Source organism: Gallinula chloropus (assembly GCF_964237585.1).
Source record: "Gallinula chloropus genome assembly, chromosome: 2".
Classification (NCBI taxonomy): Eukaryota; Metazoa; Chordata; class Aves; order Gruiformes; family Rallidae; genus Gallinula; species Gallinula chloropus.
Genome location: NC_140086.1, coordinates 118,254,384 through 118,282,066, shown reverse-complemented (window position 1 = coordinate 118,282,066; position 27,683 = coordinate 118,254,384). Strand labels below are relative to the sequence as shown.

Sequence of the window (27,683 nt, the reverse complement as noted above, 5' to 3'; positions counted from 1 at the left end):
TGCACTGCCTTTTCAGAGAACCTCGTTCACAAGTTAAGAGCATCCCCTACTTCTGCCACGCTGTAGAGCAGCAGGCTACCAGGATTTCCAACTATGCTCAAGAAAGAATGGTGGTTGTGGTCATCAACATTTCCAGTCCATCCATGGAGGGTGGACTCCACCCATGAATCACCTGTTCTAGGGGTACATAACCTTTTGTCCCTGTAAAGCACAACCTGGAAACACGGGTAAGGAAAAAGTTACCTCATGGCATAAAGCTTGAGACAGGGAGCCTGAAAGGATTTGGAAATCTCAAAGGTTGGATCAGACAGCAGAAGAGCGGTGAGAAAGTTTACTGCCCTGACCTCCAGAGCTGCCTCTCACAGGAACATTGCATGATGAAAAAATGTGCTTCCTGGTGGAAGCTTGAGTTTTGGCTATTTCTGATATCCATCATTCTAGAGGACAGAGAACACCATTGCTGATGGTATTACTTCAGGTTCCCAGGGCAGCTGAGCTTAGCGTTAGACTCAAGTTTAAAGCAAGCAGGATGGAAGGCACAGAGTACAGTTGAGGTTCTGACGCAAGAATAAGCTGATATCTAACTACAATTAATGGCCCAAAGGCTCTGACAGCTGAGACTACAGAATCACTGCAGAAGAGAATCACTGGCTACAGAGGCATGGAGAGGGGCTGTAAAGAAAGCCAAGTACCCAACAGGGAAGCTCAAGTGGACTTTATTGTAGTTATCAGGACATACAGGGACGTTAGTGCACTGGCTCTTATTCCATGTCTCAGGTTCAACATAGGAGCAGTCAGACACTCAAGTACTTGTACCAGCTCTTTCCTTTTTGCACATTTAGAATGTGTAACGTGGGACATCTTCACATCATTTTCTGAAAGATCATTGGAGAACAATGTAGTCAAAACCAGGATTTCTTCATAGACTGCTTGGCATTTCAAGGAAATGCTATAAGATTCCAAACATCTTTAATAAAAGAAGTGATTAGGAAGTGCTAGCAGGGTGGTAGGATACAGATGACCGATTTTATCATCACCTATATAGTCTTTCAAGTCCATTTTATTCCACAATCGGGAACCAGTCCTTGAAAACTTCATTATAACACTGTTTCTTTATAACAAATATTTACATATTATATATTAGTACAACTCATTTCCACACTTTAACGATTCCATCCCTTGATGCAGTTACTATAAAGCCTTGTGTAGTCTGGAAAGTTGCGATATCTGTGATAATATCATGATGTCCGACTGGGAGAGACTCTGGACCCTTCCGAGGGGTCTCATCAGTGGGCCCCTGTTTTTGCTTGTTTTGTATTTCCTGTACAAAAAAAAGGAGAAATATTATTTACAGAACAGTGAGCATTTGCAAAGAATTGTCACACAGAAGTTGGCAGGGTAAAAAGAAAAAAAAATAATAAATTGAACAAACCAACCAATTTGAACACAAAACCTTCCACCCTCCAATACTTCTCTTAGGATTACTCCTTGGTTCATTTCTTTTTATCACACACATCTTAAGCCTTAATCTGAACTGACATTACAGATCCCTGATAAGGGAAAGAATGTTTTGCTTCCCCCCTCGTATTTATTTCAATGACACTAACTACTACAATTTAATATTTTGAGGAGGAGGAAAAAAAGCTACAGTGACACACACATCTTAGCTTCCCACAGCTTTTATAAAAAACAACCCAACAGCACGAACATATTTGTTTCAGAACTTCAGGTGAAACATTAAAATACAAGAGGGCAGACCCTCATTTGTTCCTTTTTTCAGTCACCTCTGAAGTAGCATTCATCAAACTGAACTGAAAAAAACCCACTCTGCTATTCAACAACCAGTAAGTGCCAGTTCCAAAAGTCACTCTGAAAGATGAAATGAAAAACCCCAGAGTTCTGCCACCATATTTTTTTGTACTAGATTTCTCATATCACATCACCTTGCTAAGCTCCCACACAAAAGACATTAAAAACTTATCAAAGTCTAAAGCATTAAAACACTAGATTTCAACATCCCAAAAGAAAGATATGACTCTGGCTTCTGCATGTAAGGGGTATTCAATAAGTCTAACTCTGTCAAAAACAACTGGGCTTCTTACTTTTAAAACAGTATCTTCCTGTCTGCCTGAAAATGCAATGCTGGCACCATCAGTAAGAGGTAAGAGTGAAACAGTTACAATTAAAGCCATCCCGTAAATCATATGGTCTATGGGTCCATCCAAAAGGTAAGCAACACAGGCAAGCAAAATACCTGAACCACCTCCGTGCCCTCAATTATCTTCCTGTAGTAGGAAACAGACGGGCAATTGGAACTCCCAGCAACAACGTATGATCTCTCAGGGTAGGCCAGATCCCAAAACCTGAACACAAAGAAAGAAACAAATCAAGCTGAGAAGTTCCCGTTTATCAGCTTAATACAGCAGGTTAAAAGCTGCCTTGCCCTTCTGACGAAAAGGAGTGGGCACAAATGCTGTGTGCTCTCTAGTGGAGGACGGTGATGCAGAGAAATCAACATTCACACTGAGCTGGTGTGTTGCACGCGGCTTCTCAAGAGCTTTACAGAAGGGTACCCACTGCACCGACTTGTGCTGAGAACAATTCTCTCTGGCAATTGATGGTTCCTAACAAATCCATCTTCAGCATTATTGTTCTGAATTCTTGAACCTTACTTAGGTAATGCTTGGCAAAATTTATACAGGAGCAGGGGTGGGAGGGCAGGTGTCAAACAAAAACGTTGTTGGTTTTATTACCTTATTTTCATGTCTGAGCCTGCTGTCAGTAATATGGGATTGCCAGATGCTGGACTACAGTATATTCCATGGATGCTGTGAGTAGAAGGCTAGCAGGGAAAAGGGGAATATAAAAATAAATTATAACTAATAGCTGTTTTCATACTTCACAATGGGAATGCCTTGTTCCATCCATCCATCCATCCATCCATCCATCCATCCATCCATCCATCCATCCATCCATCCACCCACTTCTAACAAATGCCAAGTTCCTTTGTTGACAGGCCACACAATATATTAAGTAAATTAATTCTCTCTTATTCCCTGTGTTTCACAGACTTAACTCTGCATAAAGTTTTTTCGAATCTTGGAAAATACATTCTCAATGATGGTAAATGAGAAAGATTGTTTCTAAGAAAATCAGGAAGCAAATCATGCTGAAAAGTAGGTGGGTGCTCAAAGGCAGCAGTGACAGACATGTAACAGAAAACTAGCTTGAATCACAAGTTCCCCACGTGCAGAGTACGAGACTAAAATGAACTCGACTGCAACCTTCATAGCACATTCAAATTCCGGGTTAGGCAGGCTCCAGATCTGCCATTGCAACATTTACAGAAGCAGCTGTGGTTATTTTTGTGTGTGTACCCATGTTTTAAGAAAGATATCCCAGATTGCTCCTTCCCCAATTAACTCATGGAAGCAGAGCAACTTTGTGCTTTAAGCCAGCAGCTAAGCGCGGCAGCGGCACTGTGTCACGGAAAGAACGCGCGGCAGCGCAGGTGCTGACAGAGGCACACACACAGTCCCAGGAACAAGTAACAGGGAGTACAAGACGCCACAGCATGAATTTTGGCTTTGCCATAACCTTTACAGGCTCAACCAGCTTGCAGGTTTTCCAAGAACATGACTGGATGTAACAAGTGAGTGTTGGAAGTACATCCCACAGACAGTGGGAGACACCAGCGAGGGCTCAGGTTATACTGCTGGTTCATGAAGGGGATTTAAATTCGACAGCAAAACAATTCTGGTGCCAAAATAAATCCCTGGGAAAGTTCCTGGTGCCAAACTGGCAAGGCCATGAAGGCAGGTAATTGCAGTGAGACACTGTGTGGAGACTGAGGTTCTTCCAGCCTTGGCTACACAACAGAAAGAGGAAAAGCAAAGGATCAGACCTGCAGTTCTGAAAGAGGAGGTGCGCTGCTGGCCCACAAAGTGAAGCGTCGATCGCCAGTTTCCATATCCCACATGGAGACTTCGTTATTGCCTTGAACAGCTGCAGGAAAGATATTCCCAATGCAAAAAAAAAAAATAGAAAACAGGTCAGTTGGCTCTAGCTACCTGTGTTCTGCTGACGTGACACAGAGGGTGTGACACAGAGATAGCCAGAGGTACCCAGCACACAGCTAGGGACCTTCCTGAGCATTGTAAAGCTCAGATGAGAATTATAAAGGCTGTCTGTCATTTTCATAATTGCTAAACATTTTTTCCCCTTTTTCTCCTCTCTTTTTATTGCAAAAAGCCAGGAAGAACAGAGTGGCAGAACAAAAGTATGAGCCTTCCCTTTTTTACTCTCCACGAGCAAAGCACAAGAAAAACAAGGAAGAAAAAAATACCCAACCCAAAACAGAAGCAGAAGCTGAAACAGAAGCTCTTTTAATCACAGCTTCTGGCAACCGTGCGTTAAGTTTAAGACAATTTTTACCTGCAATTACCCAGGACTGATAAAGGGGATGCATGAGCAGACGTCTGATTCGAGCCTTGGAAGGATGAGAATGGCTGGAGATAGGTAACTGAAACCTCATGTCCCAGCATGCCATGGTTCCATTGCTTGTTCCTGGTGAGAGAAAGCTCCTCATAGTCAGAGGGATAAACACACGGGGTTTTGCCCATATCCTTGTGCTCTGTTCCTAGGGAGATGGACTTCAGCCTTGAGTATTGGGAGGGCAGAATTCTTCCCACAAATAGGTCAGGAGATATTTCTCTCCTCTTGACTAGAATATGCTTTCCTCAAACAAATCAGATCAAGCAAAAGTTTGAGGTACAGTTACTACAAAAAAGAAGTGGAGGTGGGGAGGAGAGAAGCTAGCAAGAAGTACAGGCATACCAATACACAGCCAGCACTGGTGTATGTCCACAGCAAACGACGTTATGAGGCCTAACTTCAAATCGTGTTTCAGTGTCCAGGCGTTGCTGCTGGATCGCAGATCCCATCCAACCAGAGATCCATTAACTGTCCCATAAGCCAGTACTGACTGGGCTCCCGAATTGAAGTGATGCATATCTACCACACAGCCATCATCCTTCAGATCTAAGGACCTGGTTAAAAGAATAAACTAATTTAGAAACAGAAATGACTCCCTCCAAGTTTACAACTTCTTCCAATAGCTAAAGCTGAGCAACATTTTCCTCTTCATGTTGCTTCTCAAGGCACCTGCCAGGAACAACTGCCTGATTTGAGTACAACAGATGCTTACAGTCTCAAATCTCTCTGCCAATAGGACCTGCAAGCCTTCTGCAGGCTTCTAAAATGCTGTCAGCAGCTCTTTGCAAACATGAACAGAACTCCATGCTCTGGGTCTCTCAGTGTGTTTGATGTTTCTCTCCACACTCCACATTTATCAGGTGCTCATCTACCCAGAGTTTACAGACGGGAGCACCCCTCTCCCTGCTGTACTGCTTATGGGTGTGCAAATGAATGCAAATGCAGTGTATGCTAAAAGGGGAAATCTAATTTGTATTTTCTAGCTCCACTACATTTGGCTTATTTAATTTCTGAACATAAACCCAAAGAAGACAGGACATCCCAGACAGATTTATTTTGGACAGAAAAGAGATCTTTGAGATGGTTGCTAGATTTTCTGGGGCCGGGACGTGTCCCTTAATCAATCGGGGCCAAATATTCCAGAACTGCTCATAGAGAGAGGTAAGAAAGAACTAAACCATCCCCGAACACTCCGCTAAGTGGGGTCCCGTCCCCCATCTCTTTGCCACCTTACATTAAAAGCCTGAGAGAAAAAAATATTGCACATTGTGGCAAACCACATGTTGTATATTTGCAAACATTTATCTAATGACCTGTAAAAGAATCTCCAAAATTCTAAGTATTAACATTATCACAGAGGATGTAACAATCTACCACTCTCAGTGCATAACTACAAGAATTGAGAGCTACTCTGAGTGACTGTTTCCAGCTGATAAATGAGTCCAATGACACAGGAGGCAGCAATAACCCAGAGCTGTGAATTCCCAGCACTGAGTGGTTGCCTTTCAATACTTTATGAAGCAGGAGAAGATCACAGGCTCAGCCATCAAGAAGCCTAGAGCAAAGCAAGGGATCTAATCAAGGGATAGACCAACAGCTTGAGCTCTGCGGTGAGATTTAACTGCTCTAAGTACATACCTGCTTTGTATTGGATGAATTTTAGGAGACTTAGGGAGCTTTGAAGCTTCAATACCAAGAAGCTGGATGGCACCATTATCCGAAGCAATAGCCAAGTAATGCGAGCCCTGGCAGAATGTAAGTGTCTTTACGTGCCCTCCAATCCGAGAGTAGGTCAAAATTGATCTGAACAGTAGAGAGAGGAGAGGAAAAAGGAAAGAAAATTGTGGCACTTAAAAAAAAAAATTACTTTTCTCAAACACCTACTTAAAACTAATGGCTCTTGAGAGGGCTCTGAAAATAACATTTTCTAAGTGTTCCACAACCAGAGCTTACCTCTACACCTTTGAGCCTCTAGGATATGACAGTCGCCAGGTGCAGAAGCATACATCTGCCTACCAATAAAACAAAAGTCTAACCCCCTCTGTATCAAAGTAGTGTATCATACCACCTGTGTTTCAGCCAGCAATACAGTTTTCCTGCATCAAGCATCAGTGGATGACACAGTTAAACATAAAGCTAATTTGTTTGGAAAAAAAATCAGATGGCTTCACACAGCAGCATCAGAATATATTTATGTAGAGAAATAAAACCAAAAGCCTGTAATTACAACAGCTCTGAAGAAGTCCCTTTGCTGGCAATTTTTTTGTCTTTTATTAACTCATGGAAATGTCAACCGAGTATTTGATAGCTGAACACCAAGGAGGACAGCAGTACATTTCATCACTGGTATCTCCAGCACATCCACAAGCCATTCATGTTTTGCTCCCTGCTCTACTTTGTTCTGCGCTCTAGAACAGCAGCCCCCAGACCCTGTGAGTTTTAAAGCTACCTGGTTGTAGTGGTTTTTCCTTCCATTTTCTGGCTGTTCCAGATTTTCACCGTGCCATCGTTTGAGCAAGTGGCAAAAATAGAGTGTTCGTCAGAGACCCGAATGCGGTTCACCGCCGACTTGTGTTCGTGCAGGTGAGCTACCAACAGCCCTTTGGGACGCCATCCTGCAGGAAAAGCCAAAACCATAGAGTCTGGTGTGGATTTCATAACTTAATGAGGAAAATGAGGAAATGATGAAAATCTCCTTGACCCCATCCAGCAACAGCTAGATCAGGATACAGTCATTACAGCTACAAAGCCCAGAAGGCACTGAAAACACAGAGATAACACTTTTTAAACATTAAAGGCAAAACCCTATTTGCTCGATTCTCCCTACTGGCAGCCCTGGGTAGGTGTTTTCTTTGAGATGGGATCCATGGACACTCAATGAAATCATGGAGAGCCTTCCTACATAGCCTCTGTAGAGACAGTAATGCACAGTTCTGCTACCAGCATGCAGCTTGCTGGGCTGCAAACAGCAATCCCATAAATACCTGCTTTGCACATAACAAGCCACATGTCTAAACAGACTTATGCTCCTGGATCCTCTGTAGAGTGCTTGAGCTGACAGGCTCAGCCTTGGGCTACATGCTACACTGCCAGCCTTTTGGGCCTAGTGAAATGAAACAATGGCTCTTCTAAATCCCTCAGAAAATTTACTTCAGTCCTTCAAAAAGAAACTGGGAAGTTGAGCGGAGCTGCCACGAAATAACTCTTACCAAGAGACTGCCAACATCACTGTGGTATTTCCTCCTCTGAAATAAGCAACACAGAAGCTATCTGGCTGCACGTCTAACAGGCATCTGCTTCTGTGAAAGACTAGCAGCAGGTGATGATAATGAAGGATGGACCACAGCAAATTTCAGAGTAAGACACAAACTTTCAATATGAACGCTTTCCTGGCGCTCACTCAGGTGGCAGAGCAATTCACCTGCCTGTGCTGGGACTGCTTATTTCATAGGCTGCAGTTTCTCTTCAGAAGACAAACATGCAGCTTAGCCAAGCTCAGTCAACGTTTCTGCCTTGACAGGATGACACAAATCACAGATTTACTTTCTTAATAACAACCCCAGTGGCCTGTGACTTACCTGGAGGTGGGGGCTTGCTCTCCCACTCGGCGTTCTCCATCATCTGCTTGGCAAGTCTCTCTGCATTGCACTGTTCTCGCTTCTGCTGGATCAGCTGCTGAAGTTCAGTTTTGCAAGTGGTGACGCGCAACTGGTGCGCAGATGGGGATGCTGTGCTGCTCAGCACCTGCATGGTTGGTTTCCTGGGCTGAGCAACTGCTCCATCAGATGGCTGTAAGGGATAAGCACTTTAAATATATGCCTGACATTCTACACACAAACAAATCCTGCTCTTAAGATTGCTGGGTCACACTGAAGGAACGTGGCAAAATTCACAGATTTCCAGAATTGCAGGGGTTGGAAGAGACCTCCAGAGGACATCGAGTCCAACCCCCAAATCTTTTTTATTCAATTAGTTAGCAATGATTCTGCATTTAAACAGCTTTCATGGTTGCATCAAAACAATTAAAAATTGTCAAAAAATATTAACAGAAAAGCTTAACCATTCACTTATTCTACCGTTTGCCTACTCCGTTCTATATTCTATTAGCAGAAACTGTAGAGTGCTCTGCAAGCTGCTGAACGTGATTATTACAGCAGCAGTCATTCCTCTCAAGACTGATGGGACTACAGGTTAGCTCTGGAACGATTATTTGTTTATATTAGGCTTTAAGAGTAAAAGTGTGAAGTATTTCCCTCTCAGACCAGAATGGGCACTCATTTAAGGCTAGCTGATGTTAATCCCCAACTAAAAACTGAATAGAAAAGAGCGTTCAGTGTCAAGAGATGCCTCCTAATAACTGGTTAATGCACAAAGCCCCACTCCTTTCTGCAAAGCATCTGTTAGTCAAGCTCTTCTGTTCAAGTGACTAAATTTCCCTCCATTCTCTCTCAATTCCTATTTTAAACATAAGAACTTGAAAGTTACTGTGCTGGAAAAGACAACAGGGAACAGAATCATAGACTGGTTTGGGTTGGAAGGGACCTCAAAGCCCATCTAGTTCCAACCCCCTGCCATGGACAGAGACAACCTCTGCTAGACCAGGTTGCCCAAAGCCCAATCCAGCCTGTTGTTGAACACTGCTAGAGAGTGGGCAGCCTCAGCTTCTCTGTGCAGTCTGTGCCAGTGCCTCACCACCCTCACAGGGAAGATTTTCTTTCTAATACTTAATCTAAGTGACTTTAAAGATACAACCCCTCGTCCTGTCACTACATGCGCTTGGAGAGTCCCTCTCCAGCTTTCAATAGCATCACCAGTGTCAAATAACCTCCAAACAAAAGAACACCCCATCCCTATAGTTCCACTTGGCTTTAAAACATCTAAATCATTTCAGTTTAAAGTGTGAAGATAGCATCTTTTCAGGAATACCTGTGGGGAGGATGACAAGGCAGCAATGCCAGCTGAGGACTCCGAACGAAGTGGTTTTCCAACCTGGATGGCTTCAGGATCAGTAGTTTGCCCATGGCCTTTGGATATGGGCTGGGAGATGTTTGTTGGTTCCAGGGACCCAAACATGCTTTTCCATTCTTCATTGACATTTGAATCTTGCTTTACGTGTTTTCTTGCTATAAGTGGTTAGGGAGGAGGAGGGAAAAAAACCCCAAACGTTATCATCACAGCATTCACTCAGGCTGGACATGACTTTCAGACTACATCAAGTCCAATGTTTACATCCTGGTTTATTATGAATATGTAGAGAAAACCCTGCTGAAGGGTTAAGTCATCTGAGCAGGATTTCTGAGGCAAACAAAACAAAGCATTTGCCATGTGTGTTCAAACCTTCTTAAGCCTATAGTTGACTTGTGCAATAAATTATTCCAGTATAGGGGAGGTCTGCATCTAGAAAGCTGTAGAATTAGACTCCATGTGGTATTTTCTTCTTACAGAATCATAAAACGGTTTGGGTTGGAAGCTCCCTGCAATAAGCAGGGACATCATGGATAAATGTATAACAGCACAGTGTGCAAATCATCACCAGTGTCAAATATAATCAGTTTTCCATCACTATCACAACATCACCTGCAGAATAACAAGGGGGTTTTTTTTCTGTAAACAGGAAATCTATTTATTTTCAAGTCACAGTATAATATAAATAGTGAAATGAAAACATGTAGCAAATAAAGTTGGACTAAGCCAGTGAAAAAAAGTTAAAAGTATGAGGACTTTGTGGAGGACAGTTTTGGGTGCAATAAATCAGTTCAAGTACAGATTTCATACACACTAACTTTTAAATCCTGGCTACTCCTGACTCCAGAGGATTAAAACAAATAATCAATAAATCCTGTACTTACACACTTTCCTTTAAAATGATCTGCAAAACATTTGCAGACAAGCATCTTACTTCTGGAAATAAGGTAGCAATATGTTTTGCAGATACTTCTGTATTTTTACATGTAAAAGCACAGAACCTGTCAGTGGTGTAACAGAGGAGGGCCTGACAAGCTTGAGAGAGCAAAGAGGAAGCTCAAACACTGTCTGGAACAGAGGAGTTTTGAGGATACAGAGAACTGAAATAGAGTTAGCAACAAGTAGATTTCAAAGCTGAACAAGGCAATGCAAGAGGGTTTTCAAGCTGAAAGAGAAATGGGCAAAACAGTAAAATGGGGGCGGATGAGCAGCTGAAGAACCCTAAGGCCAAAGAAGCATGTACTTGATGGGTGAGCAACAGACAGCACTCCCTCAGCAGTAACCTCTTTCAGCATCACTCCTAGGTCTCAATTTTCTCTAGGCTACCTCAAGAAACACCCTGGATTTCCACAGTTAATGAGCTCATCACTTCTTGAGAAGAAACTGAGAGCAGAAATGCACCCTTCATAATTTACACTGTTGCCATGGGTCACTAGAGTCCTGATTGTCACAGCAGCTGAACAGCCAGGGCATATTTCTACTGCAAATGCAGTCAAACTCATTTAAATGTTCTCAGGGGCAGAATATCCTCATCTTTCACTGATGCAGAGAGCATTGCACCACCTCACATTTCAAACAGCAACAGTAACTTTCTTACTGCAAACACAGTGAGGACGGCGATAGCTACGCAGGCTGAGTTACTGAGAATACTTGTCAAGTAAATAAAGACTTAATTCTCTGATCATGAAAGAAAGACTATACTTTATCTATACAGACCACAAAATATACCAACCACGTTTGTCATCAGGCTCCTGCTTTGTTTTAACAAGATCCACTTGTCTCCCAGTTATTCCCAGAGCTGACAAGTCAATCACTCCTTTCTGACTGCTGTCATGCAGGTGGCTCTGATCCACTATATTGGCTTTAGCTTTGTTTGATTTTAGCATAAAGTCTTTCAGTGCTAACAGTTTGTCCTCTTCCTCCTCAGTCATCCCCTACAGAAGAGAAGGCAAGATAGCATTATTTACTTATCACCAAAAACAGGCATCAAGACATTAAGATACCAGAAGAAGCAGAATTAACGACTGGCTTGGAACTGGGAGGGGGAAGCACCTCCTCAGGAGTTCAAGACATCAGTCTATCAGTCCTACAAGACCTTAGGTAAGCTGCTGTAGTATAATAATGACTTTGCTCCTTAAGGACAGGGGTGGGAATAGTGAAGGGGCAGAACAGGACTTAATGTTGGATCACTGTCTGGTACAATCCACTTAGGTGACACCTAGACCTTGCTTACAGCCCTCCAACCACAGAGGAAGAGCCACACACCCTCAGCTGCAGTCCTTCCTCTTCCCAGTTCTCACTGCTTTCTGAGGGTGATTCTTAGTGTTCCCCTCTTCTCATAAAAGCCTGAAGACTTTACAGCTTAATTGGGTTTTGGTACTCCAGGTCTCCCTCCAACAAATGCGTACCCCTCTGTCCCACACAACACACAGCACATGTTCTGTAATACTGCTGCATCGCAGATGTGTCAGAAATTTGAGACAAACATCCCTTTTTTCTCAGACTTAGGTTGTGTCTGGGAAATCCAGACACAAGGTCAACCTATTTCTGGCAGATCTTCCAAAAAAATCCTCCTTAACTTCTGAAGTATACAAGCATATACTAACATCAATGAAGTCAGTGGTTTGTAGGACCAGAACCTCGGACTGGGAGTCCCTCAGCCCTGCAACTGCAAGGTTAGGGTCTGTGGAGACATACAGGGCCCAAGTGTCTCAAACCTGACTCTCAAAAGTACAAATGAAAAAGAATCACTTGTGAAAGCAGCTTCTTCAAGAGCTGTGCAATGGCAGGGTCCTCCGGGGGCGGGCAGTCAGGGAGAGCACCGTTCCTCTTCTTCTGACGCATCTGAAGGTGTCGGAAGAGGCTTGTGATATCCTTTGACCTTAAGACATAATCAAATATGGAACGGCTGACAGGCTCCTTCAGCACACTTAGCAGGACTATTTCTTTGTCTATCTGCAATTCAAAAAGAAAGGTCAGTCAACACGGAGGGTGATGATGCCCATACAAACACCAAGAAATCTAGCAGTAAATGCTGTTATCTCACATCTACAGTGTTTGCAGTTTCTTCTCCTACCCTGGAAGTCAGTAACTGGACAAGTGGATGTATTAATGCAAATAATTCTCTTCCTCTGAATGCATGTTCTGAAAACCAGTTTCCAACTCAGTCCAGGAGAGAAACTTTCAAGCTTACAAAACAACAACAAAAAAAAAACCATTTAGGAGTTCAAAATTATAGCAAACCATCGTGCCAATCATCTGGAATGACCTTCTTTCCTTTCTTGAAAATAAGACCTGTGTTGTTGCATGAGATTTTCTGCATTCTCTTTCCCTGTTCTCCCAGCAGCCTCAGAACCGTAACCTGGCACTGCTGGATGGGATTAAAAATTCTATTACAAGTACAATGGTATTTCAAACTCTGTCTTCACTTGTTCCATATTTACTCTGTAAAAATGCTCACTAGAAGAGCTCTCCCCCTGTGTCAGCCAGTTTACTAGGTTTCCTTCCCTGTATACAGGGAAATAAGTATGCACAAGCACATACTTCAGTTATATTCAAAAGCATACTGAGACATTAGTAAACAGTCAAAAGAAACTGATGAGCTGGGGCATGATTTAGAACCACTGAGGCACTCCTCCTAAAGATTTTAAAACAGAAAGAAAAACCCCCAAACAAGATTCTGTTCTCTCAGGTGGCAAATCTATGTCTGTGTCCAGAGTACGTCTGGACAAACAAAGCATTGTACACAATCCTGACCTGAAGCCCCAGTGTTCCTTTCAATTTATACTTTTATTTTAGTATGACTGAATGATTTTTGAGGCTTCAAGTACTTGATCTTTGCTGTTTCAAGAGTAGGTCTTAGGATGGCAGGGGGGAAGGCAAGCCATATTCATGAAATGGCCCCCCAGTTACAGTCCCACAGTTAAATGGGCAAACCAAAGCCCAAAAATATTAAATAAATGCTTGTAGAAAAGTTGGAACACTCAACATAATTAATGGGAGATGGTGGGATTGGGGCTGCAATTCTTCCCTCACAACAGTGTCAGAAGACCTCATTCCTATAACGTGCTTCTCACAGCTGACTGCCTACATGAAAAATAACCTCAAAATGAGTCCAAAGTGAGGATTTTTTTAATTAAAATCCAACTCAGGGTTACCTCCTCCTTGCTTACTGTATTTAGTGTAACATAGTAAAGAAAAGGCCTAGATACTGAAATGAAGGAGGAAACAAACAAGACAGAAACGTATCAGTCAAGATGTAAGACACAGCGCTAAGTGTCTAGGGAGACACAAACAAGGAAAATACTAATTTTAGTGATGTTACCACCTGCACACTTTATAAGATGTTTAACATGTGATGTACTTTTCAATTTAAGTACTGCAATTGTTTTTTATCTATTTAAACACCTGAGCCATGCAGTGTGCAGGTCCTGAAGGTACATGCAAGGATGCTCATATGACCACATCACCAACATCACGCAGGTGGTTCTGTTACACAGAACTGTAGGGGCTGGAAGGGACGTCCAGAGATCACTGAGTCCAACCCCCATTACAAAATGAGCGCTGCCCTTATCCTCAGCAAAGCAGCACCTGATCACACGCAGGAGCAGCACTGCTGAGATCACAAGCATGGGAATTGCTACCTCAGAGGCTGCTCCTGGTTTCAGAGGAGCAGCCACAGCCTCCATCGGATTAGTGTGGCAGGGCTGGAATACTGAGCCTGGTACATGAAAGCACAAGACCCAGAAACTCTTGCTTCACAGCCAACTTTTGGTGCCTTTCAGACTGCTATAAAATAGCACAACACTGCAACAATGATTAAAAACAAGGCAGAGAGAAGGGGCTTGAGTCGAAAACATACCTGTTGATCATATACTTTGTAAAACATTCTCCAGTTTGCAACAAATTTGAAACAACAGCCTCTCAAAAATTAAAATCCTGTCAAATATCTGCCAGCAGAGATCAAAAAACTATTGCCTCAAACCTTCACTGGAAAAAACAAAATGTCTAATATTCTTCTAGCCAGGACTATGTGGCCAAGACAGACCTAAGAATTATGACTGGTCAGGGTATAACCATGTTAGTATTTAAGATATTACCTGTATTATTGGTTGTGTGATGAAAGGGTTGAGGTATGGCATGAGCTTGCAGTAGACATCAGCAATATTTAAATACTGTGCTACCACGGTGATAAACCCGACTGCACCATAACGTATCCAAAGGTTGGGGTGGCACAGGAAAGGTGCTGAAAGAAAACAATGCTGTTAAAATGTAGCATATAAACTCAACAGAGAAGATCATCTTGTATATGACAGTCTGTGATATCATTTTCTTCCCCTACAATCACCTCCCAAATTCAGCCTTCCATCCTACAGAGCACCAAGGTTAAAACATTCACACTGAGAACAATTCTTTCAGGGACTTCACTGAGCCCATGCTCTCAGCTTCCTCACTGCTGCCAAACAGCGTCATTTTCCTGTTTATGCACTTCAACCCCTAAATGTCAACTCTCAATTTGCAAAGGAGACTAATCAAAAAAATCTCAGCCTTATTCTGGACAATTATGGAGAATCCCAATACCAGTGATTTATTTTTTTCTTAAGGAAATTATTTATTCTTTCCTTCCTCCCCTCTCTTCTGCAAATAGTCTCTTTATACTGGCAGATTTCCAGACTCAGAAGTCCATCTCAATTATGTGGGTTTTAAGAAGCTGCAAACAAAGAAATGTATTCAGTCATGAGATAAAAATCACAGATCATCTGCCCTGAATTCTGAGTGCATTTTAAAAGCTGTAGCATTTGGAGGAAGCAGGCTACATCTCAAAAGATCAGTCGGTCTTCTCCATAAACAGCTGGTGAAACTTGGGCATGTCTGAATTAAGCCAGTAAGCCTGATGAGGAAGGAGAAACCAATGCTTTGTTCAAGTTTCTATTGAGTTAAATAGGATTTTATGGTGTTTCAAATAGGCTGAGAAAGGATCACATACTGCCTAAAGGACTCTGTCCCCCCCTTCCTCAAAGGCTGATGGGGAAGAGTTTACAAATTAGGCACCTGATCGACTTCCAGAAACAACCTGGGGTATTTCTTGATAAGAAGATGGCATGAAGAACAAGCAAAGATCTTAAATGCACAAGGATTTCAGATTCAAGGTTAAGAGTATTGTTTGCTGCTGTGTTATATAAAATCAGAGAAGATGCTTCCAATTTGTTCCAGCAAATCTGATTGAGACTTCCAAGCACTAACATGGTCCAACTAGCAATAGTTCATTCACACAATTTTGTGTAGATTCTAAACCAATACTGTAGGTTTGCATACTGGACACCTAAACTGACCGCGAAGCTTCAGGTAGGAGTAATATTTCTTCTCTGGAGTTAGAAGACAAGGTGTTCTCCAGCATCCCAACTTACCAATATCACAAGCAAACTCATAAATATGGGGCTTTTGCAAGAGCCCCAACTGGCACATACAAGTAAGAGCGTTGAGCGCTTTGTAAATGACAAATTCTTCAGCGTCGCTGAGGCCTTGCTGCAGCAGAGGCTTCAGTATTGATGAGCTTTGCCAACCAACGTAAGCAGCAACACCTGAAACACAAAAAGGGCACATAAAAAACCCAAAGCAGGGCTTCCTTGCTTTTCCTCACCAAAAATTGAAATTGCTATCCCCCAGAGGCATCTCAGTACAGATTGCCAGTCATTAGAAACAAAGGAAGCTGCTTTCCCCTCAAAGTTAGACCAATATTCTGAAGACTGACAAAAGCAGATCCCTGTGGCCCCAGAAGTCCTTCCAGATGCCAGACACAGATGTCATCACACAGCTGGCCAGCAGAACTTTAAACAGCAAGGCAAAAACCAGCACTGCCTCTTAAGGCTGGGGACACAGGGCCCACATGTGTATGTGGAAAGGACAAAGGAGCACCAACAAAAGGTTCTCTTAGCAGGATTTTGCCTTTCAGCTTAGCGGTGATGGTAATTTGAGTATCATTCTGATGCCTGGAAAGACTGATTTGGATATTGGACTAATTATCAGCAAGGAAAGACTGTAACACACATTTGCTTATCCATGAAAGAAAGAATCACTAATAGTCAAAAAGGACCTGTAAGAACAATCTTCTAAAACTCTTCCAGCCTGAAATTGTTTCAAGATCGGCTGTTTAGTTAACCAGTCTCAAATTATTTGCCATAGCAAAGTCACCTTTTCCCTAGTTTCAAAAAACAAATCCAGATTAAAATATATTTAGAAATCTTAAAAACAAGCCAAGATCAAAAGCAAAATGAAAGTAATCCCTTTGAAGCTGCTGGACAAAAGCGTATCGACTGCATCCCAGTAAAAGAAATTGCTTTTCTATTTTTCTTCCTTTCTCACATGAAAACCAGGCAGTGTTTACTTCAAACTGTCATCTGGAACGGTTTGTTTGGACTAGGGAACCCATCTACAATAATTAGTTTCTGGCAGTGGTCAGGAAGATAACCTTTGTTGAATTTCTGATCTTTCCTCTCGCTTTACATCCATTGAGCTAACATTCCTTCTCACAAACAACTGGGCAAGTCTTCTGATCACTCTCAAGAGAAAAAATAAATAAGGTTTTTTTTTTAATAGTCACAATAAGCCTGAGTTATTGTCATATGTGATACACAGTGTAGACCGTAACTCTGCTTCTAACACAGTTATTTGGGATTGGTAAATAGCAGGAAACTCACCTGTTGACCCATCATAATCAAAATTAAACAGAATTAAAGTGATAAAGTTATAAGAAGGTAATAATCAAGATATTTGTTCATATATTAACGCTGAGCTTTGCAAGCAGTTCCTGAAAGGAGGAGAGGAAGAAGAAACGGCACAGCTAAGAGAAATCCCCTCAGTGCCACTGTTACAGAAGGCATCTGCCCACAGCCACAGGCAGCAGCGCCTGCAAATACTTGAGCATGGGTTAGAGAGCTGTTTTAAAGATGTGCAGAAGCTTTAAGTAAATCATGTGAAGCAAAAATACAAAATTTGAACATTATCTGAATGCTTCTGTGGAGGTTTTGAACAGAAACTGGAAGAGGAGGAGTTAAAAATACAGGTTACATGTCTTGGCTTTTGCACTTGTCAGAATTTGCTTAGAAGGCACGATGGGGTAACTGAAGCATGGGTTGCAGTGTCCTGGCTTCTTGCAGGAGGCACAGAGAGAGATGTAAGACAATTACCAGCATCACATCTTGGCAGGGTTTGCCAGCACAGCATCCCATGGCTTCCAGTCATAATGGAACCTGTACCTACCATGATGGCCTTGCTTCTTGTTCTTGCCATGCACCTGTAGTACCATCTCTCCTCCCAGGTACTGCAGTCTTCTTGAGGCACAACTCTTGAGCATTGACTCTCAGCAAGAGAGAGTCATGTGGAATAATTCCCAACACACCAAGAACAGCACATTTACAAAACAGCTGTGATCTCACTAGTAAGGTATTTTTTAAATGGCAATCCAGTTTCCTGAGCTGGCAGGAATCTTTAAGGGAGGATTTAAGGCACAAAAAGAAGTTGTCAAATTATAATTTCAGCCTATACTGATACACTGCCAATGGAACCCCACACACATGTGAAGTGATACATCTACTAGGCAGGCTTGCAGAAATCTTTGCATTTATTTGTCATAATTTAGCTTTTTCAAAGTTGTGGCTTTAGCACAGTCTCAAAACCGAAAAGCATTTCAATTTCATTCTGATGTTAATCTAACCTAGTCTTAAATGCCTCAGTCTCATTTGTATTGAATAGTTAGACTAGAAGAAAAAATACATTTGTATTTTCATTTTTTCATCTTCATACCCTAAAGAACCATTTACACCCAATACTTCAGCAAAGCCTTTTCCTATACATTACAAAAAACTTACAAGAAAGGGTTTTTATAGGACTGTTAACCTCATTTTTGCATCCCCTGGAAACTGTTATTTACACTGTCTCCTTACTCTGGCTAAAACTAAACACTTACCAACAATGCTGTCGAAGAAAGCTCCTCGAAGATGCCAGTCATTCTTATCATTTAAGAAAGTGATCATGTGAGACAGGAGAACATCATTGGCTTTCTGACGTCCAAAAAAGACACAGAGACGTGTTATCCCATTTTCCATCAGTGTTTGTTTCACAATATTCTCTGGGTCACTTAGCAAAGTCACAACTTTCTGCTGGACCATTTCATGCAAGGCTTGCAGCTCTGCAGGAGACAACAGAATGAACACTTGGGTTGGGGGACACACAACACATGCAGGTGTACTACCTGCTGCTAAAGGAGTTACACCAATACGTTATCCTGAAGAACACCCAGCTTGGTAAGATGGACAACACAACAGAACCTCAGCGATTCCAATGACTGGCTAACCAAGGACTTTATACAAAGCAGTCTGGAAAGTAAGGTATTTTTATCAGAACAATCTATTCTAAACTTGTCATAACTATGATGATCCAGCTCATCATTTCTATAGGTGAAATGCACACATGAAGAGGCATCAGAATGAGTCAGCAACAATTTTACTTACAACAGAGAATGCTTCAAAGCAATTCTGCCCTGGTAGGTTTATTTGATCATCAGTTTCAAAACCTGTCAGCTGCTCTCAGATCAAGAATACATTTTTAGTTAGGTATACAGATTGGTTTCATCGAGGATACAGAGAGGAAAAACAATACTTGAGAAAGTGAGAGTTTCCAGTTTTGTTATAGATTAGCATTCCCCCGAACAATACCGACAAAAACTTTGAACATCACCTTGCCCAAAGCTTCTATTCCCTGATGCAACTAAAAAAATACTATTAAATGGAAACAACACAATTGTTAATGCATAGGCTATTACTGGAAGCTGTACAAGAGAGGTTCTCAAACAAGTAGCACAGAAATTTCAGCTATTGCTATCCCAGCTTTGCAGAGGTGATTACCATGTACTCAGAGGACCTGATAAATGTTTTCTATTGTGACTCTGTCAGCCACAGGAAAAATTTGCCTTCCGGGTTTCTAAAAGGGTAAAAATAATAGAACTATTCAAAATTTTTCCTCCCTTGCATTACCACTTTCATCTCCAAGCTATTTTGAGGGATAGAGGACAGTATTTCTTAGAAATACAGCCCATAAGTGGGGGTTTCCTTTCACTCCTCAGCAATTCTGAGCACCCCATGCCTTATGTGAAGGAACTTGAAGGGGATATTTTATGTTTGTTGTTGTTGCAGGGTGGTTTTTTTTCAAGTATCATCCTGCAACTAGTGAAGAGAAAATTGAAACATTTCTTCTTCCCTACCAAATGGAGTATATGTGGGATGTTTATCAATTATAATTAGTCACAGATTGATCTACTTAGCTGTCATGGTTTTACCCCGGCTGAGAGCCGAGATCCACGCAGCTGCCTGCTCCTTAAAGGAAAAAAGCAGGAGAAGGGGGTGGGGGGGAAGGTGTGAGGCAAGGGAAGGGAAAAGGAAGGGGCAAATAACAACCCCAAAACCAAGAAACCAAAAGCCCGTGGGCTGGGATAAGGATAGTTTACTAGAAATAGCAGAAAGATAAAATATATCAATGCTAACAGGACTTTAGAGCAAAAATCTATGAAGCTGTTGATACACAATGCAGTTTCTCACCGAACCCACAACTCAGGTTGTGCCACCCAGAGCCGTCCCAGAACCCGACCGTCCCCCAAAAACCACGTGTCCTGGAGCCACCCCTGCTCCTCCTATCCGCCCCCCGTTGAACTGGGCAAGATGTAATTGGCATGGAAAACTCTCTTTGGCCAGTTTGGGTCACCTGTCCTGACTTCGCCCCTCCTTTCTCATGAAGAGCTGAGAAAGTCCTTGACTGTCTGACAGCAACTAGACACATCAGGGTGTTATCAGCACTGCTTCCATTTTAACTCCCAAACACAGCATTCCATCCGCTGCTACAAATGAAGTTAACTCCATCCTGACCGAAAGCAGGACATTAGCCCAAAAGAGAAATGCCAGCTTTTAATGACAAACTCTTCCCAGCTTAGAAGACTTGGCCAGCACTGTTCTGGAAATCTATGCATCACTAAAAAGCACTGGAGCTGACACACGGGCCACTTAGTACCATTCCTCCCCCTCCAGAAAAGAAAAAGAAAAGCCATCCCATGGTTTTTAACTCATTCTCTGTGCTACAGCTACAATAGCACAGGCAGCACTGTTACTGCCCGATGGCAGCCAGCATCTTCACACAAAAAAAAAACCAGACAAGAATTGCCAGGAAAGGAAGAAAGACTGAAAAACACATTACTATGGCTATGCCAGAATTTGACAGGTTTTTCAAAGCCAGCACTGCCTGGTGCTTCAGAGGAAGCAGTATTTGGAATACAGCCTTACTTTTGCAGCTGACTTTCTTACTGGATCGTGAGTGAAGCTGGGTATGCAACCCAGCAGCCAGCATCACTGTCAAATAGCTTGAGAACATTTGGAGAAGAAAGTGGCACTCATTTATACGCTTCCTTGCCTTTCACAGTGTTCAGGTGTCAGTTTCTGCATGAAGCTGCCACAGGAACACTTTGATACCAGTTGGAGGCAAAGCATTCTTCCCATTTAAAGAGGCAGGCTAAGCTTTAAGAGACAAGGAAGATCAGTGCTAACTAGGAGCCTTGGCCCACCATTTGCTATTAGAAGCAGGCAAGGTAAGTAGAAGTGACATTACCAGTGTCATAGTTATCACTAGGGTGAGATGTTTCATCCATTTCTTCTCCAGTTGGTTCGTTTTCCATGTTCAGGTTTTTCAGCTGTACTAACTCCAGAAATCGCAGCGCTGTCTCTGCCAGCAACGCTATGTTTTCTGCAGAGGAAAACCTTCTGGTTAAGGACAGTTCTGCTTGGCCAATTCCCATCAGCCTGATGATTCCCCCCTAAAAGGCAGGTTATAATGACTGATAATACCGGTTACGATGGGAAAATGGGAATGAAGTTAGACAACGTGCTCTGGCCAGCCCATGTCTGACCCTGACCCTAGCAAAGCTACCAGGTACATATAAACACACCATACTCCTGTCATGTAAATGAGTGGAAAAACTGTAAGGATATCAAGGGTAACAAGGCCTAGTTTCAGTCTTTTAGAACTAGCCCTAAATGCCACCTAATCTCAGGCTAATGGCTAAACAACTTGATGGAACTTAAAGGCCAATTAACCTGAATTAACTAACACTCCCACACAGTCGGCTGCAACAAAACAACGACAAACCACCAAACCAGAATACGTATCCTAGGGAATAACAACAGGGTTACTCTTGAGGGCTGGACTCCAATTTTAGAACACTTGTCCCCATATCACTCCACACAATTTGGCACTGTTCTGTGCCGTTTGGAAGCTGCTGGAGCAACCCAGGCTATATTATATGGGTCAGGCCACTGCTGGCACAGGAATAATCCCGTCGAGGCACAAGTCCCACTTAAGCAGCCATTCTGAGCCTCGTCCAAGACAACAACAGCATGCCACTGGAGCCTGTCCACAGCCCAGATCAAATCCTGTAAGTCACCAGTCTGATCACTTTCAAAAAGTGTGCTACAATAACAAAAGTTAACTCAGGTATTAGAATACATATGTATATAGATTTGTTTGTGATTTAAATTGCTTTCTTCAAAGCTCTTTGAAATTGAGGCAACTTAAGACTTAACCATCAAATAACTTTTGGTTCAAATAACCTTTCCAAGTTTCAGAAAATACTCCAGCTGTACTGAGGTTGAAAATAAAGTCAAACCACTGAATGCAGAGAGAGGCTACATGTAACCAGATTCAGCAGGAGTCTGTTGGGTACTGGTACCTGCAGCCTTTTTGCACTTAGAAAAAAGGAGACTGCACTTTGTTTCCCCCATTTGTTTTCCTCCAGCTTATTTTAAAAGTTTGGCTTTATTTTAGTTCATTTATAAATTTATTAGTAGAGTGTTATTTACAGATTAGAAAAGACATATTATTTTAAAAGTGAGGTGTGACAGAACGGTTATAGAGCCCTAAATGTGGACAACCAAGGTGACCAAAACAAATTGGTTCTATTCATTAACTATACATATACTTCAATAATTAGTTTTATCAGCTTGCCTAGTAAACAAGTGGGTAAAAAAAAGTATCCCCGGGGACATTTTCAACTGATTTCTGCATTTATAACTTAACCCAACCCCCCCAAACCAAGACAAACAAAGCAACTTGCATATAGATATGCTAGTCATAGTGAATAAGGGTACATGGTAAATAGCAAACATGGGCATGACTACATAGCTTCCTCCTGAACTGGGCAGAACTCATCTATCTGAATAATGTATAAATGAAACATGTGCTATGGTATAAGACAGTCAATTACATATCAAATAATGTAATTTCAGCCCCTGGACATACTTTTTTTTTCTCTAGTGTCAAAATAACTCTGAGGTGTAACAAAATGCTTTACATTAGTTTCATATTTATTCCATTTAATCAGGCCATTCTAAGCAATCTGAGCTAATGAAATGTCAGTTAAGATAAATTAATAAAAGCAGCAATGGGTGGGTGAGCTCCAAAAGCCTTGTTCCCATGCTTCACTGCACAGCTACTACTGGGACAAATATTTCCTGTTTGTTATGCTCTGGCTTAGAGAATCAGGGCTGCCTGCCTGAGCCTGAGACTACACCCCGACCGCTTACCTTTGCTGTGAGCAGAGCTGCTGTGTGCTACATCCAGGCCCTGGCCCAGAGCACGCACACACATTCTGCAAGTCGCTTTTAATGGGGAACCTCAGAGAAGAATTAATGTTCATTTAAGGGGGAATAAAATTCGTTAATCTAGCGGAGAGCAAACACATTCTGTCAACCACTGAAAATGTGTTTACTTTGGGTACAGCTCTACATTGGAAACTCATCTGTTAGTGTAAGTCAGTTCAATAATTGCTAAGTTGCTGCCACTGCCTGCACTGCCTAGCTTAAGTGAATACAGGTGTCTTTACCCACAGTCATATCCAAGGCTTCAGGATTTACTGAAACAGAAGCAGCACGCTGTGTGATGACTTTGAGCAGAGGAGGAAACAGCTAAGGAAATACAGAAAAGCCCCAGATGCAAGTTCTGACTGGATTTCCTCTTACCAGCATATGCAAGTCTGACGATGGTGGCTTCGTCCTGGGCCAAGTGTGCAATGCCTGGCAGAATGTACTCTGGGTAAATGTTAATATCATTGCGTGGCACCTCTTTGACCAGAGCAAGAACTTTAGTTAGTGTCCTCACAGATTCTGCCCTCACCCTGGGCACAGAGTCGTTGCTGAAATGTAACAGATAAGGAGTAATACGATCCAGAAGAATCTCTACACTTAATCTCGGTGCTAAATGAAGGATCAGTTCCAAAGCAGCCAGTTTTGAATCACAGTATTTGAGAGTCTGTAAACAGGAAGTTATCACAGACACTAGAATAACCAGCCCATTCTCTTTTGTCTCTCCCTCGGCTTTCTCTGTGCGATCATGCCCACAGAGATTGTGAATGATGTTGTCCAGATCTTTACGTATGACCAATATACGCTCATCTGCAGATACAAACGTTTCCTTGGCAAACTGGGCCATGTAAGGCTGAAGGAAAGTGTAAAATATTTCAGGAAATGCATTGTTACGTTGCTGTTTCAAATAATCTTCAGCTGCTAAACGTTTATCTGGCTCGCGATGGACCATCTGAGTGACCTTGAGAAAGGCAGAAGTAGGAGGGAGCGGGAGAGAAAGGTTAAAGGTTTAGACATTTGTAATGAAAAAAAAACCAAACCCAACCACCATCAAACCCAACCAATAGGCAATTTGCCACCAAAGTAGGTGTAATAAACTGTAAGCAGACCGCACAAACGGTTTAAATGCTGGAGTCCATCCTTACCAGTTCTCTGATACTGCGGTCTTCAATTTTGTTTAGGACTTGATCGGGGGAAAAGAGGCCATTTCTGTAGGCCAAAAGCTGCGATAAGTCAAACAAGGGGACTCCTTCTGTGAAGAGCTCTGCTATTACACAGCCTGGGGGGGAAGCAAAAAGTCAAGTACGTCAGAGGATTACAAACAGACCCTTCAACTTTGCTTTCTATCTGCAGACAAGGACAAACTACCCCACTCTTAGCTTGATTAAAATCAAGGCGAACGAGCTGCCAAATTAACTTGCAGAAAAGAGATAGCATCTCAAGCCCCCCAAACTGGCTTTTACACTTGATCCCTGAGATATCTCCCAAGTATTTTACTTTAAACATGCCAATAGCACAGGAGTTTTCAATTAGGAAACATGAGGCAGTGGCTTCAGCCATCTGCCAGCTGGAAAATACATGACCAGAAAAGGATCCCACATCACTGTCACGTGGAGGAAGAGTGCCAGTAAGCCAGCATGGATTGGGCAGTAGGTCAAAACTAAGCAGCCCTTTTACAGAAGGTAAAGAAGAAACCTCTGCTTTCAGAGTGGTGCTGGGCGACAGCATAGGCTCACTCACACAAGCACAGTGATAAATAACAAGACTGTTAAACACAGCCCCCTACACCCCCACCCCATCCCGCTGTGTACATGACATGTTCCCTCCAAAGGTCCCACTCCTGCAGTTTACTCCCAATGGTGACCATCTTGCTTTAGGAGTGGAGCACCCTGGAAATCTGGCCATAAGATCAGCTTGTAAAATGAAGTAGTATTACCTTTAAATTGAGATTTTCAATCACTTTAACATTAAAAAAAAACCCAGCCAAACTTACAGCTTTGAAACTGCTCAGGACAAGCCTGAGATTCAAGACAGGGTCCCACAACGGAACTCTATCAAGTATCTGTGAGTGGGACCACAAGAGGAGCTTCCTGACTTATCTGACATCCCACCTGTGGAGAAAATGACAAGAGAAGGGGCTTCTAAAGCCAGTATTGCCATATTGCCTGAAAAGCTGGCTCAGTCACCAGACAGCCAGACCTCAGGTGAGCCACTGACTGATTCCTCCTCTTGGGTCCCACAAGGCATATACCACGCATCCCCAGGACCTCAGCCACAAGATGATGGTCTGTGGCCTGCAGAACCATCTCTTTCCCAGGGCAGAGTTGAGCTGTAACAGAACAGTTTGTGACTTCCCTCCTCGGATAACATAGAGATACACTTAAGTTACACAGCTTACTGTATTGTGTCTGTACTTCTGTGAATGAAAAGTTTGAATTTCATTCCTATGCTTAAAATAAGCAAGCTTTTCCACACGCTGTTGTCTAAGCCCACTGTAAAAAAACAAAAGACCAAAACCACAAAAATCCCCAAATAAGCTTTAGTGCTTTCCAACATGGGATGATTAACAACACATTGGTCTCTCTCCATGGCTCCAAGTACCTGCTGAAAAGATATCCATTGCACGCTTTAACTCCCCCCTTGTTCGCTGATTGCTATTTGCCAAGTCTACCAGAGGCGTTGAAGGGTCCCGCATGTTTTCCAGCTCCGTGGCAAACATGCTGCCATCCACAAAGCGCTCGGGAGCGATGTAACACGTTCTCCTCCGTGATGTGTCAAAGAAGTAATTGAAGTCAGCGGGATTGTCTTCGGGGAGATAGGTTGGTTTAAAGCTGGCAAAGTCAGTCAGAAGAACCCAGTTCCAGCTGGTCACCATGATGTTCTCTGTTTTAATGTCCCCGTGGCGGACTCCAGACTTGTGCGCTTGGTCCACCGCGGTAAGGATCTGGAAAGCGATCCACCTTTTTTCAATGTTGTTCAGGAATGGCCTGGTACTGATTCGATCATAAAGGTTGTCCCGTACGTACTGCCTGAAAAGCATCGCAGCCTTCTCGGACAGGGTCGCTTTCTGGAAGGGGAGGCAGTTCTGCGCCGAGTACAACCGTATCTTCAGCTCCTCCAGCTCTTGCTTGTAGCTTGTCAGGGGTAAGGTCGGGTCCTGAATGGCGAACACCTTCACGACCACCAGCCCCTCACGGTGCTTGGCTCGGGCCACCTTGAAGAAACGGGTGCTCCCCAGGCTCTTGTCGTATTCGAAGTCGTGGATGTCTGAGAAGTAGCTGTCCACCGAGAGGATCTGCGAGGGGGCGATGCCAGCCAGCTGGTTCCCCATGGCGGCTCCGCTCCTCCCGGGCGCACCCGGGCTCTCCCGCGTCAGCCTGAGGGAAAACACGACGCCTATTTCACACACCGGCCGCAGCGACTGGCTCGCTCCGCTCCGCTCCCGCCCAGCCCAGCCCCCGCACTCCCGGACCCCTCGCCCCGAGCGGGCCCTGCCGCCGCGACTCCCGCCCCTCCACAAGGCCCCACCGCCGGGGTAGCGCTGCGCGGGGCCGGGCTCAGGAGAGCGGGGCACCAGGCGCCGCGGCGGCCGGTTCCCTTCTACGGCACTCACCGGCGCGGCTCGCCCGGCCCAGGCAGAGCCGGGGATCCCCCCCTCCCAGCCTCAGCGGCGGGATGGAGCGAGGCGGGACTTAGAGCGGCGGAACCGGCACCAGGAGGCGGGCGGGGGAAGGGGCGGTGCCGTGAGCTCACATCCTGCGCCGCCGGCCCGCCCGGCTGTGGGGCTGGGAGCTGGGAGCTGGTGAGCCCGGAGGTCCGGCGCTGCTGGGCTGGCCGCCACTGCCACTACAGACAAGAGTTTTGCATTAATACCTGCCTTAGTGACGCGATTTCGGCTTTTACCCCGGTTCTGGGCTCGGTTTTTTTCTAGACGAACCCTTTTTTGCTAGTTACATGCCCTGGAAGAGTTCATTTTGAGGCGGAGAACACGAGGGCAGCAGCACCAGTGGTGTGTTCCTGCTCTGGCTGTTGTTACTTTCCGTTTTCCAGCCACGCCAGGGAGGATCTGAGGCGGGTACAGCATTGCCGGCTGCTGTGAGCACGGCACTGACGCGGCCTCAGCCCTGTGGCGCGGGAGGTGCTGAAGGGGATCCGGCATGCCGGTGGAACGGGCCTTGGGTGCGTCAGGCAGGGACCTTCTCTTGGCTGAGCGAACAGGAGAACAGCCACCATGTTTTGTTCTGATGCTTGGCATGAGAAGTCTGTAGGGAGAAGTGGGGTTTTTAAAAGATGATTTCACTACTAGGTCTGGCCTGGCAGCATTTTGTGTACCTCAAATGTGAGAAAAGCTTTTCATAAGAAAGGCGGCCTTTCTTACTGTCTGATCTGAAAGTGCCTGAGAGCACTTTCCTTGAGAGCAAGGAAAAGCTCAGGGCAGAGTTTGCTTGTCCTTCCCTTTGCTTTTTTGCCCTTGCTGTGTAACTTTACCTGTAACACCATTACTAAAGAAGTGATGTTGGGTCCCCAGCGTTCAAAACTTCCTAAAAA

The 27,683-nt window shown here is 43.5% G+C and overlaps 1 protein-coding gene across 1 annotated transcript; it reads right to left on the bottom strand.

The window, feature by feature from the left end:
* Nucleotides 1–720: 720 nt before the first annotated feature.
* On the bottom strand, nucleotides 721–26,466 carry PIK3R4 (phosphoinositide-3-kinase regulatory subunit 4; the record flags this gene model as incomplete). The annotated part of the gene is made up of 19 exons (XM_084260283.1): nucleotides 721–1,321; nucleotides 2,255–2,363; nucleotides 2,754–2,842; nucleotides 3,905–4,005; nucleotides 4,435–4,566; nucleotides 4,837–5,048; nucleotides 6,133–6,297; nucleotides 6,944–7,109; nucleotides 8,073–8,283; nucleotides 9,421–9,617; nucleotides 11,192–11,393; nucleotides 12,211–12,414; nucleotides 14,559–14,704; nucleotides 15,867–16,040; nucleotides 18,425–18,646; nucleotides 21,109–21,243; nucleotides 23,514–24,096; nucleotides 24,281–24,414; nucleotides 25,737–26,466. The coding sequence occupies 19 exons, from the start codon at nucleotides 26,464–26,466 to the stop codon at nucleotides 1,151–1,153; spliced, it is 4,083 nt and encodes a 1,360-aa protein (XP_084116409.1). The 3' UTR covers nucleotides 721–1,150.
* Nucleotides 26,467–27,683: the final 1,217 nt, after the last annotated feature.